Source organism: Diachasma alloeum, unplaced genomic scaffold (genome assembly GCF_001412515.2).
Source record: "Diachasma alloeum isolate Michigan unplaced genomic scaffold, Dall2.0 Dall_scaffold_00181, whole genome shotgun sequence".
Classification (NCBI taxonomy): Eukaryota; Metazoa; Arthropoda; class Insecta; order Hymenoptera; family Braconidae; genus Diachasma; species Diachasma alloeum.
In genome coordinates, this window is record NW_021680347.1 from 759382 (window position 1) to 776597 (window position 17216).

Sequence of the window (17216 nt, forward strand, 5' to 3'; positions counted from 1 at the left end):
ACTGCGTGAAACACACAGTAGTATAAAACTTCAACTGCGTGAAACACACAGTAGTACGAAACATCAACTGCGTGGAACACACAGTAGTATGAAACTTCAACTGCGTGAAATACACAGTAGTATGAAAATTCGGCTGCGTGAAACACAAACTTCACGCATGCGTGGAGTGTATGGAGTGCACGGGAGTGATTCACGCAATGGTGCGAATAGTCACGGCCTTATTAGTAATGGAATGGAGAAAACGTATATAATGTATACGCCGAGGGTTTTTATCGCACACTGCGATAAAATATCAACTTTTGAATTCTCAATATCTGGCACATAAATGAATGGAAATAACTTGGTCTCATTTCGAAGCGGAAAGCAGGAGAAATCAACAAAATTCGTTGAATTTCAATTACTGAGATATGCAACGGATTTCTGAAAACAAAAAAAATTCTTTCTGCAGACTTGGTCTTGATGAATGGGCCAACGAAAACGAATTGGTAGATTCTTCAGACAACAATGGATATTTTTCAAAAGAACTCGCTCAAGACATAATCCGATGTATGTTTCACAATCAAGGATCAACTATCGTCACGATTATCGATTGAATCAAACTTCAACGAGTTATTCTGCGAATTATCCATTCTTATCTGTATAATGTTCTGGTTCGCTTTAGTTAGAAAGAGTTTTTTTCGTAATTTTTTTATCTCGACAGAGTTTGTAGTAAAAAAAATTAGTTTCTTAGTGCACTCGGGGTGTAGAAAACTACACGTCACTGACCGAAGGCCAATTACTGACCATTTTTGATCAGACAAAAAGTGACGGAATTTCGCGTCACAAAAATGACCAAAGAAAATCTTAACGGTCATTTTATATCTAGATAGAGAATTCGTTTTACTAGCGTTTTGTTAACCATTCAATGAGTCTAATCAACTATCCCAAAAAAATCAAAAGAGTCCATTTTTACCGACTCATCCGTATTGCATTCAGCACCATCAAAAACATTAATTCCAATCATCAAATCTAATACATCTTTGTAATGCCTATGGATCCTGGGCTAGCGTATCAATTCTACGTATAAAGTTTTTTTGCAATGGTAGATTTGGACGCGCGCTCCGAGTGTGTATTCTCTACCTTATGTACCTCAAGAATTGATAAAACCGAGATATAGATGTTTTCGATGGATCTCCACTAATATTAAAACTTAATATGATTGTGGTAGAGATTATGTTGAAATCCATTAGGTTCTTTCAGAGCATATTCACTCCATAAGAATCATTGGTATTTGGATTATTCACGTTCACACACCAATCGAGTGAAAAAACACAATTGCAATTTTGAGATAAGAAATTTTGAAGGCAGAAAATTTACCAACCTCTCGAAGAACGAACGGGTTTTTTCGTTTTCTCAATTACCAAGGGAATGAGTATCAGGTATACATTATCATTTTCAATTCAAATTCGAAATCATTCGCGATGAAGTGGCAATATTAAGCTTCGATCGACCAGGGATTTTCTTTATTATGAAAAATTTAAATTATTCTCTGTAGGTAAAGAACCAAAACAAAATCATCATGAATTAAGGTACGATTGTGAATTATTTGTTTTTTAAAAAAGTCTTGAAAATTTGCAATATAGAATACCGAAATTTAATTTTTTTTCTATTTAGTTTGGTATGTATGTTATATTATATTATATGATATATAATATAATATTTATATTATATATTGTAGTATTTATATGCTATTTACTTTAATTTAATTTTATGACTAATCTATTTCATGTTGTTTACTATAACAAAATTCTTAAAAAGAAAGGTATTTTTTAAATAATTTTTTATAATTATATTATAGCATACTATTTATACTATACTATATTATATATAATACATTATAATATATGATGGTATAATGCTAAAGAAAGAATACGTTAGGCGGAATAGATTGGCTGCAAAAAACGTTACATTGAATTTTCTATTAAAGGGATCTGTCGAGTTTGTCGGGACAAGGGGGAATTGTTTGTTTTTTTTTTGGCTGTGCGAAGTCCGCCAAGTTCAAGGTCCTGTGTAGAGTAAATTCGAATGTGTAAAGCGGCGATTCACCCAAAAAAACAACTATCGACACCCCCTCCCCTAGGGACGGAAACATTCAACAGTTGAATCATTCATCAAGGTCACCCCTCCGGCACGATAAAGCCAAACTGACCGTACATATGTCAGATTCTTTCAAATATACTACGCTATTTATGCTATGCCATTCCGATGCAATTCCGAATTCATGTATTTCATCCAGAGTATACCTGGGGTTCATGTTATTGTATGGGTTTACCCCTCATGAATTGAACGGGTACTCAACAAATAGTCTGATACAATCGGGGTTGAATAAAATATAACTCTCTCACAAGCATTCGTGGATATCTACGAAAGCAAGAAAGACAATACTGAGAATAGCTCAGCCGATAAAACCTCTCATAAAATGAATAGATAAATAAAACATTTCCAATTTTCCTTTTCATCAAATGAAAAATCTTCTTCTATTACCCATTCAATTAACGAGTCATGTCAATGTTTTGTTATACTTATATCATTTTTAGGTTCCAGTGGGGATTGTCAGGGTTGGTAAATTACATCGTTTTTTACCGATGTAATGTACGTAAATTATCTCGACGGATTTTTTACATTTTTTACATTACTTCGAAGAGCTGGCAATTTTCGGTTACTAGAAAGTTTTATTTTATTCCGACTGACGAAGACACAGTATTGGACACATAAATATCATAAAATATAATATATTATGTCCCGCGGTCAGGTAAACCGCGAATTTTAACTTCACTTTGTTCGGTTAGAGCGCGGTTCTCGGTACTTCGGGTACAAAAAATTATTTTACATCACATAATACGATTTACGGCATTTCAAGAAACTCAAAGACATGAGCCTGATACCTCATAAAGAGTAATTTTCACGAGGTCAAACGTTGTAAAAGGCCGAAGTCACATGGAGCTCCTCCATATTTTAATAACGCGTATACCGAACCCCAATTTCAAACACTGTAGTGTATTTTAGTAAATAGTTCATTAGTCAATATATCTATAGCTCATACCAGTTATACCCAGAGTTTTGATACTTCAACAATCCTTCCTAATATCCCACTATTCTCGGAAGTGAACGGATCCCCCGTAAGCGAGACCGAAATAGTTAGTCGGACATAAGGGTATTAAGACGACCCTTGGATACACAGGAATATCCAGAAATAGCATCAGGAGTTATTTCACTAAAGTTAGATCGTCGAAAGGATTAATGCAGGAGACGATCTAACTCAAAACGTTACATATACGAATATTTTCTATACGAATTATTTCTGTACTTAAATTTTTACATAAATTTTTGTTGTCATACGAAAGATGTCTAAACGCTCCAGAGAAAAACGTAGGGAATGTCATACACAAAAATCCAAAAGAAATTCTATACGCAATCCGTATAGAAAATTTCTATACGATTTTTTTATACGTGTAAACACAACCCCCGCCTCTGGCTGAAGCTGTAAACTTCACACTCGCCAAAAACGCAATTTACCAAGTAATTAAGTATAATACCCTTCTATTACCCCATGAATTAATGTTTCTTTCATTCTATTATGTTCAGGTCCTAGTAATGACAGCCCAGATATTCCTCGACATTTTGGAGCACGGCTACATGTCCCTGAATCAGGTGAACCTCCTCATCTTCGACGAGTGTCACAGAGCTGTTGGTGACCATACGATGCGTCGAATCATGCGGAAGTTCGAGAGTTACCCTGAGAACGAGCAGCCACGTTTTCTAGGCACCTCAGCGACATTACTCAATTCCAACGTCAAAATGGCTAAAGTCGCTGAAGTCGTCCACGATTTGGAGATCACTCTCCACGCAAAAGTCATAACGGTGGACTCATTAGCTCCAGTAGAAGGCTACGGCAAACCAAAGGAGAGGTTCGTGGAGTATCGCCCTGTATCTCGTGCCTTCGATCTCCAAATATCCCAGAGACTGGAGATAATGATGAAAATACTGGACAAAGTCAAGTTGAAAGAATCCGGAAGGAACGAGGCGACAAGTGACAGATTCCAACCACAGGAGAAGTCAGCTAAGCTGCGAAACGTCATTGCCGACACCCAAGAGCACGTATTCACTCAAGATCTGTATGGTGGAAGCAAAGCGATCCTCCTCCACATGTTGCAACTGGAGAAAATGAAGAAATGTGTCGATGACGAGGATACCCTAACAATCTTGAGCTTCTTAGTTTCTCAATTAACACTCATTCGAAAGATAATTGAAAAGGAGATTAACAAAATGGAATTAACAGAATTTGAAAAAATTCACAAATACTCGTCCGAGAAGATAATGAAACTCCTGGAAATACTGCGAATCCATTACGACGCTAACGAGGTAACTAAATCAACTCCAGCCAATAAATTCTGTGCCATTGTATTTGTCCGTCGTAGATTTACCGCAAAAGTTCTCTATCAAATCCTCAAAATTGCCTCCCAAGGCAGCGATAAATACTCCTTCATTAAACCAGATTACGTGGTTGGCTCGTCAGTGAATCCATACAAGAACTCCTGCGAGGACAGTTGCATATTGAAGTGGAATAAAGAAGCTTTGATTAGATTTCGTACTGGTGCATCGAACATTCTGATTGCCACAGATGTCGTTGATGAGGGTGTTGACATACCCCTCTGCTCCCTAGTGGTACGCTACGACTTACCGAACGACTTCCGAGCTTATGTACAGAGTAAAGGTCGTGCACGTAGTTCGTGCAGCAACTACGTAATGATGATTTGCACGACAGATGCGGAGAAAGAGAGATCGAGGCACCAAAGTTATGCGAGAATTGAAACTGTACTGAGAGGGTACTTGATAGGTAACACTGACAATCGACCACTGCCAGTGCCCGATGAGTTGAAGCAGTTTCTGTACGCGACGGAAATTGAGCCTTACGAAGTAGTGGACGCGAATGGGGTGCACTATTCAGTCTCCGACATTGGTGCAATCAGTTTGATTCATCGTTACTGCACTAAATTGTGTAGCTCAAAATTCGTGACGTGTGCACCTACGATTAAACAACACCAGACAGATGATGCAAAGAAATTCCTTGTTTCCATTACAATGCCAATTACTTCTCCCCTGAGAGGAGAAATTTTTGGCGATCTCATGCCATCTATAACATTGGCCAAACGCTCAGCCGCATTGAAGGCCTGCATTGCTCTCCACAAAATTGGCGAATTGAATGACAGACTACTACCAGCAGATACTAAAGACATCATCGAAGATGTGACACATTTATTGGTGAATTGGAAGGCTGATGATAACGCTGCTCAGAAGGCTCTACTTGGCACTTATGCATGCAATCGTCAACACAAACTCGTTCATCCGGAGGAATTGTCTGCCGCGTATCCTCAGCCGAATGCCGTATCCTATCTACATGTCATTCAAGTTAAACCAACGTATTCAAGACCATTTGAGGAGAAGAGACACCGAGAACAGGTGTTCTACGATTTCCTGAATGATCCCTCTGGTTTTGCCATTCTATCCAGCAAGAGGATGTCTCAAGTACCAGGATTTCCGTTGTACATGAACGTGGGACCCCTGCAGGTTGACATAAATGTCAATCACAGTGAAGTCGTGCTGTCTTCCGTTGAAATTAATCAATTGAAGAATTTCCACTGGGTTGTTTTTGCAGAAGTGTTGGGCATTGTCAAGCCCTTTACAATGTTCGATAATGAAAATATGGAGAACAATTATCTCATCGTTCCAATCGATGTAAATTCAAACATTGATTGGAATATTGTGAATAATAATCAGGAGATCCTCAAGATTCCTCACTCAGCAGGAGGGCAGCAACTACCCCATGAGGTGGCATTAACATCAGCTCTATCAATGGTTGGTTATGCGAGTAATAATAATTCTCCTAGAGTCGATGATTACGACGATTGGCAACTAGTGAGACCGAATTATCGAGATACTGTTTATATTGTCACAAAAGTCTGTCATGATATGAATCCACTGTCCGAGTTTCCCACCGATGATTTTAAACATTACAAACATTATTACGGTGAGAAACATGGGTTGGCAATAACAGATTTCAGGCAGCCTCTGCTGGAAGTCAAAGCAATAGCCATAAACATTGATTACATTAAGCCGAGGGGTCGAAGTGCTTCATCCAAGAGGAGGGAAAGGGACAATTTTGAGGAGCACTTAGTGCCAGAATTGTGCGAGAAGATGACGTTTCCACGTCTTTATTGGCTGAAAGCGATGTACATACCCTCAGTGATTCATAGACTGTCGCAGTTGTTGATTGCTGAGGATTTGAGGAAGAGAATAGTACGGGAGACGGGTCTGGGGCTAATTGAAGTGGCTAATGGCGCTTGGCCACCCCTCCAGTTGTCTGAGGATGATGACAAATTCGATTCATCGACCTGCTCTGAGAAGAGTCTGGAGGACGAGGAGGAGCACGACCTCGTGGATGATGCTGGATATGAAGGTGACGATTTGAGGGGACAGGGGGATGCCGATGCATCAGAGGGTTTTTTCCAGATGCTGGACAGTATGAAGAACTCAGAGTCTGAAACACCAGCAACTCTGGAAGTGGATATTTTGAGCCTGGAGTCTAATGTTTATGATTGGCCAAAGGACAAGGAGCCAATGGATCTCGAAAGGAACATTGAAAAAATTCAACTCATTGACATTGACTATTACTTCCAGTTCACCAATGTACGCTCGAGAAACGCTGAGATACTGAAGGAAAAGTATAAGAGGTATCGGTTTTCGAAGCGACCCAATGTTTCAGTTCCAAAGCTCCAAGTGACAGATAAGCATCAGACATCTGTTGAAGCTCTACTCACTGGTCCAACTCCACTGGAGATCATGTACGCCCTGACGACGAAACCAGCCCACGATGCGTTTAATCTGGAGCGTTTAGAGACCCTGGGGGATTCATTCCTGAAGTACATTACTTCAGCCTACCTTTTCGAGCGACATCGATTCTATACTGAGGGCAGACTGACTGTTTTCAAAGGACAAATCGTTGGTAATCGTCACCTATTCTACTGTGGAGAGAAAAAGTTGATCCCAGGGAGATTGAAGATCGATGATTTTGGGGCCAAGAGTAGCTTCATACCGCCCTGCTTCAGTGTGCCCAGAGAAATTCAAAGGATGATGAAAGACGAGGACAGCTCACCGAATGTCCTCTACGATATTCATATGACTTCTGAGGAGAGAAAAGAGGGAGAATTATCAGAGGAGACCAAAGCCATAAGCAGCGAGAGAATTTCATCCTGGTCGCAGAAAGGAATCACTACTCATACTGGGACAGAGAACTACCTGGGGATCCAGATAATTAAAGATAAAATGGTCTCAGACTCTGTGGAAGCTTTGATAGGAGTTTATCTCAATGCAATGGGTCTTCCAGCTGCCACAAAGCTTGTCAAGTGGCTTGGGATTCTTCCTGATGACGCCAATGTCGATAGTATTCTGTATGGCAAAGCTGCAACAGCCAAAATTGGGACTGGAGATCCAGACGTTCACATGCCTTGGGCTGCCTCGATCGAGGACACTCTGGGGTACAAATTCAAAGATCGATCGTTCCTCCTGCAAGCTTTCACCCATCCATCTTATTCGAATAATAACATAACTACTGATTATCAGAGGCTAGAGTTCCTGGGGGATGCGATTATTGATTTCTTGATAACTGTGCATATCTACCAAAGCTGTGGAAATTTGACCCCTGGGGATTTGACTGATCTGAGATCAGCATTGGTCAACAACATAACTTTTGCTTGCCTAACTGTCAAGTTTGGACTCCACACAGGACTTCTTGCATTCTCCCCTAATTTAACTGATGCCATTGATAAATTCGTGTCTTTCCAAGAGGAGAAGGGGCATAAAGTTGGTGATGATCTCCATTGGATTCTACTGGAGGAGGACGAATGCAACATGGCTGAGTACGTCGAGGTACCAAAGATGCTGGGAGATCTCTTCGAGTCGGTGATTGGTGCCATCTATCTGGACACTGACAAGAACCTTAACAAGGTCTGGGAGATTTTATACTCTATGATGCACGAGGAGATAAGGAACTTCAGTGAGAAGATCCCCAAGGACCCTGTGAAGTGCATTCATGAGGCTCAAGGGGCTCATCCCCACTTCTCGAAGCCAGAGATCCTCGACTCTGCTGGCAGTATTATGGTACCCCTGGAGATCGTCATCGGAGGAAAGAGGAAGTTATTCCATGGATTCGGTGCTACTGGAAAGCAGGCGAAGCGAGCAGCTTCCAAGCAGGCGCTCAAATTCATTCATCGTAGCTTGCAGGGGTGAATAATTATCTTGTCATATTGCTGTGGGGCGATGGATTGTAGTTGATGCCCACGTGCATTATCTTTCTAATGTGATTTTCATGTTTTTTTATTCTTGTTATCTGGAATGTTCTCCAATTGCCATTCAGTTTTACATAGTCCTGGATCAATCAAAAAACGCTGAAGAAAAAGTGAACATTTTCAAATAGCGTTTTTAATAATACTGGGGAATAAAGCCAATAGAGAGGAAATTGCAGATTAATAATTTGCTATATCTAATGGATGTTAGGTCGTCATTTGTCACAGTAGCCAGTGGCTGTTTGATCGTTAGTTGCCATGATACATTATCATTGCAATATCCATTTGCAATTTCTTCTCTATCAGACTTATTTTCAAATCTGTTAAATTTGCTGAAAACGCTTAAAAATGTTCATTTTTTTCTCCTTTTTTGAGTGTATAAACATGTACAATCCAATGAAAATTGTGATATATTTTAGATTATGAAGATGGAAAAACAATCGAGATAACGTTCCAGAGATAATTCGTCGGGGCATTAATTAATTCATGTATTTTTCTCAAATTGTGAAACTGTTGATTGAGTGTTGGACGAGGAGTACTGAGCATTGAGAGTGGATATTTTTATATATTATCGCTTTATTATTAAATAATTACTTGCTATTTTTATATTGCATATAAATCAACGCACAAAGGTTTAATTGATTTATCGTGTACTTGGGAATTTATCATCACTCTGATAACAGCGAAGTAGAGGAGCGGATTTCATTGATTGCATGCCAAGAAAATATGATAAACATAATCAATTAATCTAATGATGAGAATCTTTTGATTGTGCTCGTATGTTCTCAATACATTCCGAACTTCCCTCATTGCTTGCAAACATTATTGACTTTTCTTTTGTCCGAGTCATTCTCGGCATTTTAACGTGCAAATTGGATGTTAGCCGTTCAAATTATGAAATCTATTTACGAATTATCAAGAAAAAACTGCAATTTCAGTTTCATCTGAATATACTGTTAATCCACAGGGCTTCAATCTACGTTTTTTTTTTATTCAGAACATTATTAATTCATGCTCGGTGGTTTGGCGCAGTGGGTAAGTTCATTGCCTAACATGCGAAAGGTTCCGAGTTCAAATCCCGGCCGGATAGAATGGTGCGATCTAACCATTTAAAGTCTTAATCATCATCGCAGTATACCCTAATGTAAAATAACGATAAAAAAAAATCATTAATTCAAAATGCATTGAGAAAGAGAATTCTTTGCCAAATGAATTTCGTCTCCACAAACTCGTTAATTGTGCGGTAATTAATTCCTTCGTAGTGACTAAATTCACTTGACGAAAATATTGGTTTTCTCAGTTTATTACAGAATAAGTTCGTTTATCCATGTTACCATAAAATATATTGATTTAAATGAATGGAAATTTATTACAATAAAATTATTGAATTTTTCAATTCATGGGTTTTCGTTTTTTCAATGATGGCCTGTCGAACACCTGCTTCATTCCAGCTGCTTGATTATTGTGGAATTTAAGATTCTGGGCTGTTTCGGATATCCAGGGAGAGTCGAATTGAGTGGTATCCTGATCCACGAGGTGAGTATACTTCGTTCTTCCGCTTCTACCGAAGTTCTTCACCTGCATCACCTTTGGTAGAACTGTTTTATCAAAATGATCTTCCAGTGTTGCTCCAGAGAAGTCACGCTTGAATACAGTCTCATCTTTGTCCAGGTAGAATGCACCTCTGTGATAAAACTTCTGGAGGAATTTGTATTTTCCTTTTGCAGCTTTGTTGGTGACGATCTTGGGATTAACTCGTGCTTCTTGGCGTCTCTCTTCCTCAGTCAAATTACGGAGTCTCTCAGTCTCCATACGTTCCTTCTCGATTCTGTGAGTGTCAAATCATTTCATGAATATTAAATGGAATGAAAATGTAAAACAGGGTGAAAAATGTGGGATTTTACGCAGTTTGAAGCATATTCTACATTTTAAACTGTATTTTTTATGCAAAAGTGACTTTCTATAAGAATAGATGTTAAATGATAAAAATGGTAATTTTATTATCTCCTGAAGGGTAAACTATCTTCTCGGAATACTAAGGATGTACCTGATATACCATTAGTCGTGTTTTTTTTTCATTAGTGCAATTAATTGAATCAAAATTGATGAACAATACTCACGCTTCACGCTCCTCACGATCGCGTTTAATCCTCTTCAACTCCCTCAATTTCCAAGCCTCATATTCCACTTCATCGTTCTCGTCATCAGTGCAGACATCGTTCAACTGTCCTTCAATAGTGTCTACAGACTTTGTATTCGTGGTATCCTTACGAATCGCCTCCTCCACCATCTTGAAAACAAAATTATTCACCAGTTTTATAACTAAACTTATATCAAATAATCCTCTACCACTGCAAAATCTTTTGTGATTCCTACATAAATGTAACTCAAAGTATATTGTGTGTTGAATTTCTAGTTGAAATAATACAAAGCTATACATTGAGAAAAAACAAGTTTTTCGAAAAGTACGTCTTTACTTGTATCAAGAAACTTCTGATTGGAAAATTGACAAAACGAAAATATTGCACACTGAGAAAAGAAACCTTTTATCAAGAGATTTTGTACTTGTCCGAAAGATGAGGGGAAAGTTATTCACAAGAAAGCCACTTCTCGAACCAAGTCCAAGTGATTTTATAATAAAGTGGCATTAAAATATTCGGAATTTGAGACTTAAAAGCTATTGATTAAATTGATTCAACTAGACTTGGTTCGAGACATCACTTTTTTGTCATAACAAGGAAGAAACAAAACAAATTATCCTCGTTATTGGGACAAATACGCAAACTCTTGACGAAAATTTTTTCTTTCTCAATGCAATTAATTTTATATTTTTCTCTCAATGTTTACAGTTGAGTATGAAGAACATTTTTATGATGTTTATGCTTTGGTTTGAAGCCTAAACAGAGTTGAATGAACAGGACCTACTGAGTGCACGTCAGCAGAGGTCCAGGGAGGTATATCTCTTCGTTATTTAGTCAGTTCCTCCGAGGAATTGGTGTGGAGTGGATGTGATGTGTGGATGCTTCCGAGCATATTAAATAAAGAGTAAAAATAATAAAGTTTCTTCTTCACTTATTTACCGGTTTGGTTATTAAAATACCCCATTTCAAATATTGTCCAACAAAGTTATTTTCTCCAGAGGTTTCTGAGTAGTATTGTCCCAACAGAATCCTCAGATTTGTGTTAGATGTAGCTCTAAACAACGGTTTTCACTGATTCTGCATTATTTATTGAATTGTACGTCCAAACAATAATCGAAACATAGTAAAAAAAATTGAGTTGATTGAAAATTAAATTTAAAAATTCAAATCAAATTATTAACATTAAGACCCGGGTGGATTATCTTTCGAACGTAATCTCGATTGTTTTTCCATCTTCATAATGTAAAATATATTACAATTTCCATTGGATTTTACATCACGCAGGAGGCCCTAAAAATTATGATTGTACTATCAAAAAAAGTAGAAAAAAACTGAACATTTTCAAAGAGCGTTTTTAATAAAGATTAAGAAATAAGTTCGATAGAGAGAAAATAGTGAATGGATAAATTATCATGGTAACTAACGATCTGACAGCCATTGACTACTGTGACAAATGACGACCTAACAGGCATTAGATACATCAAATTATTAATTTGCAATTTCCTCCATATTGGGTTTATTTCCCAATATTATTCAAAAACGCTCTTTGAAAATGTTCAGCTTTTTTCAACGTTTTTGATTGTTCAATCATAATTTTTGGAGACTCCAGGGCTATGTAAAACTGAATAGCAATTGGAGATCATTTCAGATTATCAAAATAAAGAAAACAATCAAGATCACGTTCGAAAGATAATCCACCCGGGCCTTAAATTATAAAAAATTGACATTGAAATCTTATTAAATTATTGATTTTTGCACTTGTTAATTGAAAGAAAAAATGGCCTTTATATCACATTAATTATCGATGCGACAGTTAAGTTGTTAAATTAATTTGGCTTACGTTGTCAACTGGAAAGCAAACGAAAAAGATGAAAATAAAAATTGAAAAATCTTGGATCACTACAGAAAATGCAATAATTTGAATGAAATCAGTTGATATAACATAGTAGAAACGACGTACTACCGCGTTCTCAAAAGATTTGAATTTTGTTTTTCAACACAATGTTCAATGCAATTGGGTTTGAACTGCTTGGAATGTATGCAAAAAACATTGAACTATTGGGAAGATACACTCGATCATTTTTTGGTCATTTTTAACTTGTTTGCGATGTTTTTCATTGAAACAAGAGAAAAATTCTCTCGTTCGAATTTTTTTTTCGCTCAGTGTATACCCGAGGAATGCGCATGAGCTGTATCCGCCGAGGATTACCTCCAACCAACCCTTTGATAAATGTGTGCAATTACCCTAAGTGTCTGTCGCTTCCTCTCCTCAGCCATTCGTTTGCTCTCTGCCTCAGCCTGTTTCTGCTTTATAGCTTCCTTCTCCTTCTCCATGACTGTGATTCTGTCCTTCTTCCTCACGAATACTGGCTTCAGCCTGGGTCCAGTCTCTTCCTCAGAGTCTGTGTACTCCTCATACTCAGAGCTTTCATCACTACTGCTCCCAGACTTCTCCTCCTCATCCCCATTCATCAAGTCCTCAACGGTTTCCTTCTTCGACAGCACCCTAGCCTTCAGAGCCTCACGTCTCCTCTCAATCTCAGTGTCTGACAGCTCCTCGTCTTCAGAATCGTCTGAACTCTCGAGTTTTATCCTCTCCCGAGGTCTCTCCGACTCTGTTGTTTCCAATATCTCGGGCTCGTGCACACGACGATGTCTCTCTGTACGAATTTCAATGTCTCGTTCATCTTCTTCATCGTTTGCTCCACCATCACCTCCATCGTGCTTTCCTTTCTGTCGTTCTAAACGTGTCAGCCTCCGCAATCGTGGATCATCCTCGTCAAGTGCACTTGGACCCTCTCCCTCGCCTCCTGACTCGTCACCTGCGTGAGTCTCATCCACATGAGTTCTTCCAACTCGTCTGTCCAGGAAGTCATCTTCCTCGGATTCCTCGTCTGAACTTGCCACTGGTGCGTAATCTGGACGTTTTCCTGACACATATCTGTGGACTTTTACTTTTTTCATCGACACTTGACCTGTGAAAAGAGGGCACGCAATTGAAATTGTCATTCATTGTGCATTTTTGTAAATTCGTCTGGGGCTGTGAGTAGAGAAATTATACTGACCTTTGTCGTTTTTGACGGGCACAGCACCCGCTGTACTTTGAATTCCCATTGGAGCTGGTGCCAAGGAGTTATTTGTCACAAAATAATCCATTTTTGTGGTGATTTGCTGAGGATTACTGGAGAATTAAACACGAAAAAACTCAGCTTACGACAGGAGATGGTTACGACTCTACGAATGTTGTGACATTGAGGTTATGGTGTTGTTTTGGGAACAGCAGCGCCAACTTTTTTATATTTGAGTGGGAGGCGCAGGTCTCAGCAATAAGTTGTTGTCAGCCGGAAACTATTATTTATAAACAAATGACGATGGTAAATCGATTGCAATTCGTTAGCAGGTGAATGTAATGCATTTTTGAGCGTTGAAGAGTTACTTAATTGATTATTAATTTTAAAAAACTAACGACCGAAGAAAAATTAAATAGAGTGCAAAAAAAATCCGGCCAATTATACGCGTCGTTAGTTTTTTTCGAATTAATGATTAACTGAGTAACTCTTAAACGCTAAAAAATGCATTAGGGGCGGGTGGGGCGGTATGGACACCAAATTTACATAAATGAGTTGAAGTAGATCAAATCTACTGTTCCGACTTCATTTGGAGTTTATAAAAACGAACCAATTGTCATATAAGACTGCAATGAGAGAAAAACGACAAAGTTCTTAAACAAGTCTTACTGATGGCAAGAAAGTAGTTTTTTGAAAATTATCAAAAAAGCCTTGGTTTGTGCCAAACTGGCAGAGAGTGCGCCGGAATGAAAAATTTTTGTCGTAAAAATAGATTTAGTAGTTAAAAAAAAAATTGCATTCTTTGTACACGCAAGAAATATCATTTCTAGCACTCATCCGGTGGCTTGGCGCAGTGGGGAAGTTCGTTGCTCGTTTGAGACTCGTCTCCCAAGACATTTTCGCCAGTATCAATTAATTGTTAGACCTAAGGATGGATTTTTTTATATAAATTTGTTTATATTCAACATAAGAACCTGTAAATAAGAGTAATAAACAAATTTTATTACAAAAAAAAGTAAGTTCGTTGCCTCACATGCGAAAGGTGCCGAGTTCAAATCCCGGCCTGGTAGAATGGTGCGATTTAACCATTTAAAGTCTTGATCATCATCGCAGTATACCCTAACCGGGTCGAAGCGATGTAAAATAACGATAAAAAAAAATTTCTAGCACTACTCCTTCGTTATTCGATTCTCCCATATGTATTTTGCTCCCGAAAAATCTTTGTTTACACGAAACAAGGGATGGTAGTTATTCGTTTCGACTGTCCAATAATCACAGACAAGAAATGAAGCCTTAACTGAAACAATAATAATGATATGGAATCTTGATGTGCAATCTTGCAACTTGAGAATAAAATATTTGTTGATAAATATTCCTCTATATGAGATATTTTCATCTTGAAGAGGCACCGTCTCGTGCGAATTATCCGCCTCTTGAGCCAAATATTTCGTTGCGGTCGAAAGCAGATCAATTATTCATGTTTGAGACTTTCAAATTTGAACCAAAACAATTCTTTTTTGGCAATTTTCAACTAGCGATTTTGTTGGCCCAAACAAGACTTGTTTGACAACAGGTATTGGCCCAATATTGGCCGATTTGAGCATTATCAGTTCTGAAATGACTGTTCCGAATGTCAGTGGGTAGGAACCAAATGAAACAATGGATAATTAATCAACTAATTCATTTTGCATTCTCACAACGAATTACAGGTGTACTGTTATTATGAATACATTTCAAAAGAAGTAATCAAACGAGTCTTCATCAGACTGGTCCATTACTGTTTAGTGGTGGGGTCCTCCGGCTTTTTGGTCGTAGATTCGTCAGCCTGCTCGGTGCGAATGAAAACCAGGGCCTCATCTTCAGCATTCCCTTCTGACTTTTTGGTTTTGCTGAACAATTTTGAGATGAATCGGATGGGTAATTTGGCAATTATCAGTTTAGTTTCCACCGACTGTTTACCAGCGTCGAAAAGGGCCTTCGAAGCCTCGACCCCGGAATCAACCTTGGTGGCGAAACTCAATTCATTTTCGTCGAGAGTCGAGATAGCGGCTTGTTCGATTTTATCGATCAATTTGTTGGGATCTCCCGGCAGAAACTGGAAAAAATATTGCCTTCATTAGAGACTCATAAAAATATGATTTGTAATTAGTAATTCGAACATTTTCGTCGCAGTGTCGAAAATAATGGGGGTCACTGCACGGGGAAAAAAATACCAGGACAATTGCGGTAGTGCACTGATAGAACGGATTAGTTATTGTTAACGAATGGATTTTTGTTGGAGGTAAGGATCTATTCGGTCTCACCACATTTTCATTCGTCAATAGTTAACGAATGTATATTTGAGGAGCCGTGTTTGACTTCACTTTCGCCATTCAAGTGAACCATTCGTTAACTATCAACGAATATTCATTTGGTCATATTCGACTCTATCATTCTTTAATAGTTAACGAATCTACACCTAGTAAAGAAAGAAAACAGGACATCAAAACCTGCGTGTTCGTCGGCTTCGCCTCAGGCAGTAATCCACACGTGAATTGAAATGTCTTGTTTTCCTCGCTTGCTGCACAATCTGCTAATTTTAACACGCCTGCAAAGGAAAGTTTACATTTGGCTTTCTGATGAGCGAGAGGAAGGTGAATACTTTCCGCTCAAGGGAGGAAAGTTGTTTCCGCGGATGGAACGACTCACCCTTCGCCCTTGGACGAAAAGAAATCAGCACTTTCCGCCCGAGGAAGTAACTTTCCACCCTAGAGCGGAAAGTACTCACTTTCCTCTCGCTTATCAGGGAGCAAAGTACAAACTTTCCGTCCAGATGTGTGAAAACTCTATATTTATCACAAGAATGATCTAACTTGCCGCAATATTTTCAATCTTTTCGGCATCCAATCGAGGAAACGATTGTGACATGAATGTGAATGATAATGTCATTCCAAAATTGAATAAGAGCAAGAAAAATCGCAACATTTTATAATATTCAAGCACCAACAAGCTTAATTTTAATGTTAGAGGAAATATTTTTCAGAAAAATGAATATTTTTTAATGTTCTTACGCTGTGCTTCGGTGCAGCGTGCACAAACGTGCAGGCAAGGAGTGTGATACACAATACTTTAGACACCATCTTTCTCTGCTACGTGAAATCTTCTGTTTGGGGAATAACCGTTGACTGATAGAACAATCGTGGACCCATTCATATTTATATCAAAATCGAGCATGATGTAGGTCGAATATGAACAAATATTGCGCAAACGCCGTACTAATGAAATCGAAATCGGAAAAATTCTTCAATGATAACTTCAACGTGACATTTCGGCTAGTAGTTAGTATTTTTGAGTTGCCAATACATTCATAACGAATGTATAGAAAACCACACGTACAGAAATATTCGATAAAAATTACGTATCTTTTCCGTAATTCCAGAGGGGAATGTGGTTGTAGGAAATTTTACGGAACTGTCACATACACGGAAAGAAATTTTTTAGAAAAATTAAAATGCTAGCACGGGAAAAGAGGCGCAAAGTAACAACCAGGACAAAATTCCAGTGCTGACACTGGAAATTTTGCTGGGGAAAACATGAATTTTTCCCCGTATTTCTGTTAAAATTTCACATAAATCCCCAGAAATTTT

The 17216-nt window shown here is 38.3% G+C and overlaps 2 protein-coding genes across 2 annotated transcripts in view; one reads left to right on the top strand and one right to left on the bottom strand.

Annotated features, from left to right (window-relative positions):
• The window catches only part of LOC107046114 (endoribonuclease Dicer), an 11966-nt gene extending 2487 nt beyond the window's left edge, over nt 1-9479 (top strand). The window contains exon 3 of the mRNA XM_015268630.1: nt 3625-9479. Coding sequence (XP_015124116.1) covers nt 3625-8325 — 4701 coding nt within the window. The 3' untranslated portion in view covers nt 8326-9479. The remainder of the gene's footprint in view (nt 1-3624) is intronic.
• A 75-nt stretch (nt 9480-9554) lies between these two features.
• LOC107046121 (microfibrillar-associated protein 1) lies at nt 9555-13773 on the bottom strand. Its single transcript, XM_015268640.1, has 4 exons — nt 13588-13773; nt 12767-13497; nt 10502-10671; nt 9555-10209 (listed from the first exon to the last, which is right to left on the bottom strand). Exons 1-4 carry the CDS (start codon nt 13676-13678, stop codon nt 9774-9776), a joined length of 1428 nt encoding a protein of 475 aa, XP_015124126.1. The 5' UTR covers nt 13679-13773; the 3' UTR covers nt 9555-9773.
• Nucleotides 13774-17216: the final 3443 nt, after the last annotated feature.

Bases quoted from the DNA above. Each gene is read 5' to 3' on its own strand.
- LOC107046121 (XM_015268640.1), bottom strand. From the start codon at position 13,678: ATGGATTATTTTGTGACAAATAACTCCTTGGCACCAGCTCCAATGGGA. The intron at 10,672-12,766 runs GTAATTGCACAC...TTTGTTTTCAAG, and splicing joins GGAAGCGACAGACACTTAGG to ATGGTGGAGGAGGCGATTCG. The intron at 10,210-10,501 runs GTGAGTATTGTT...TGACACTCACAG, and splicing joins GATCGTGAGGAGCGTGAAGC to AATCGAGAAGGAACGTATGG.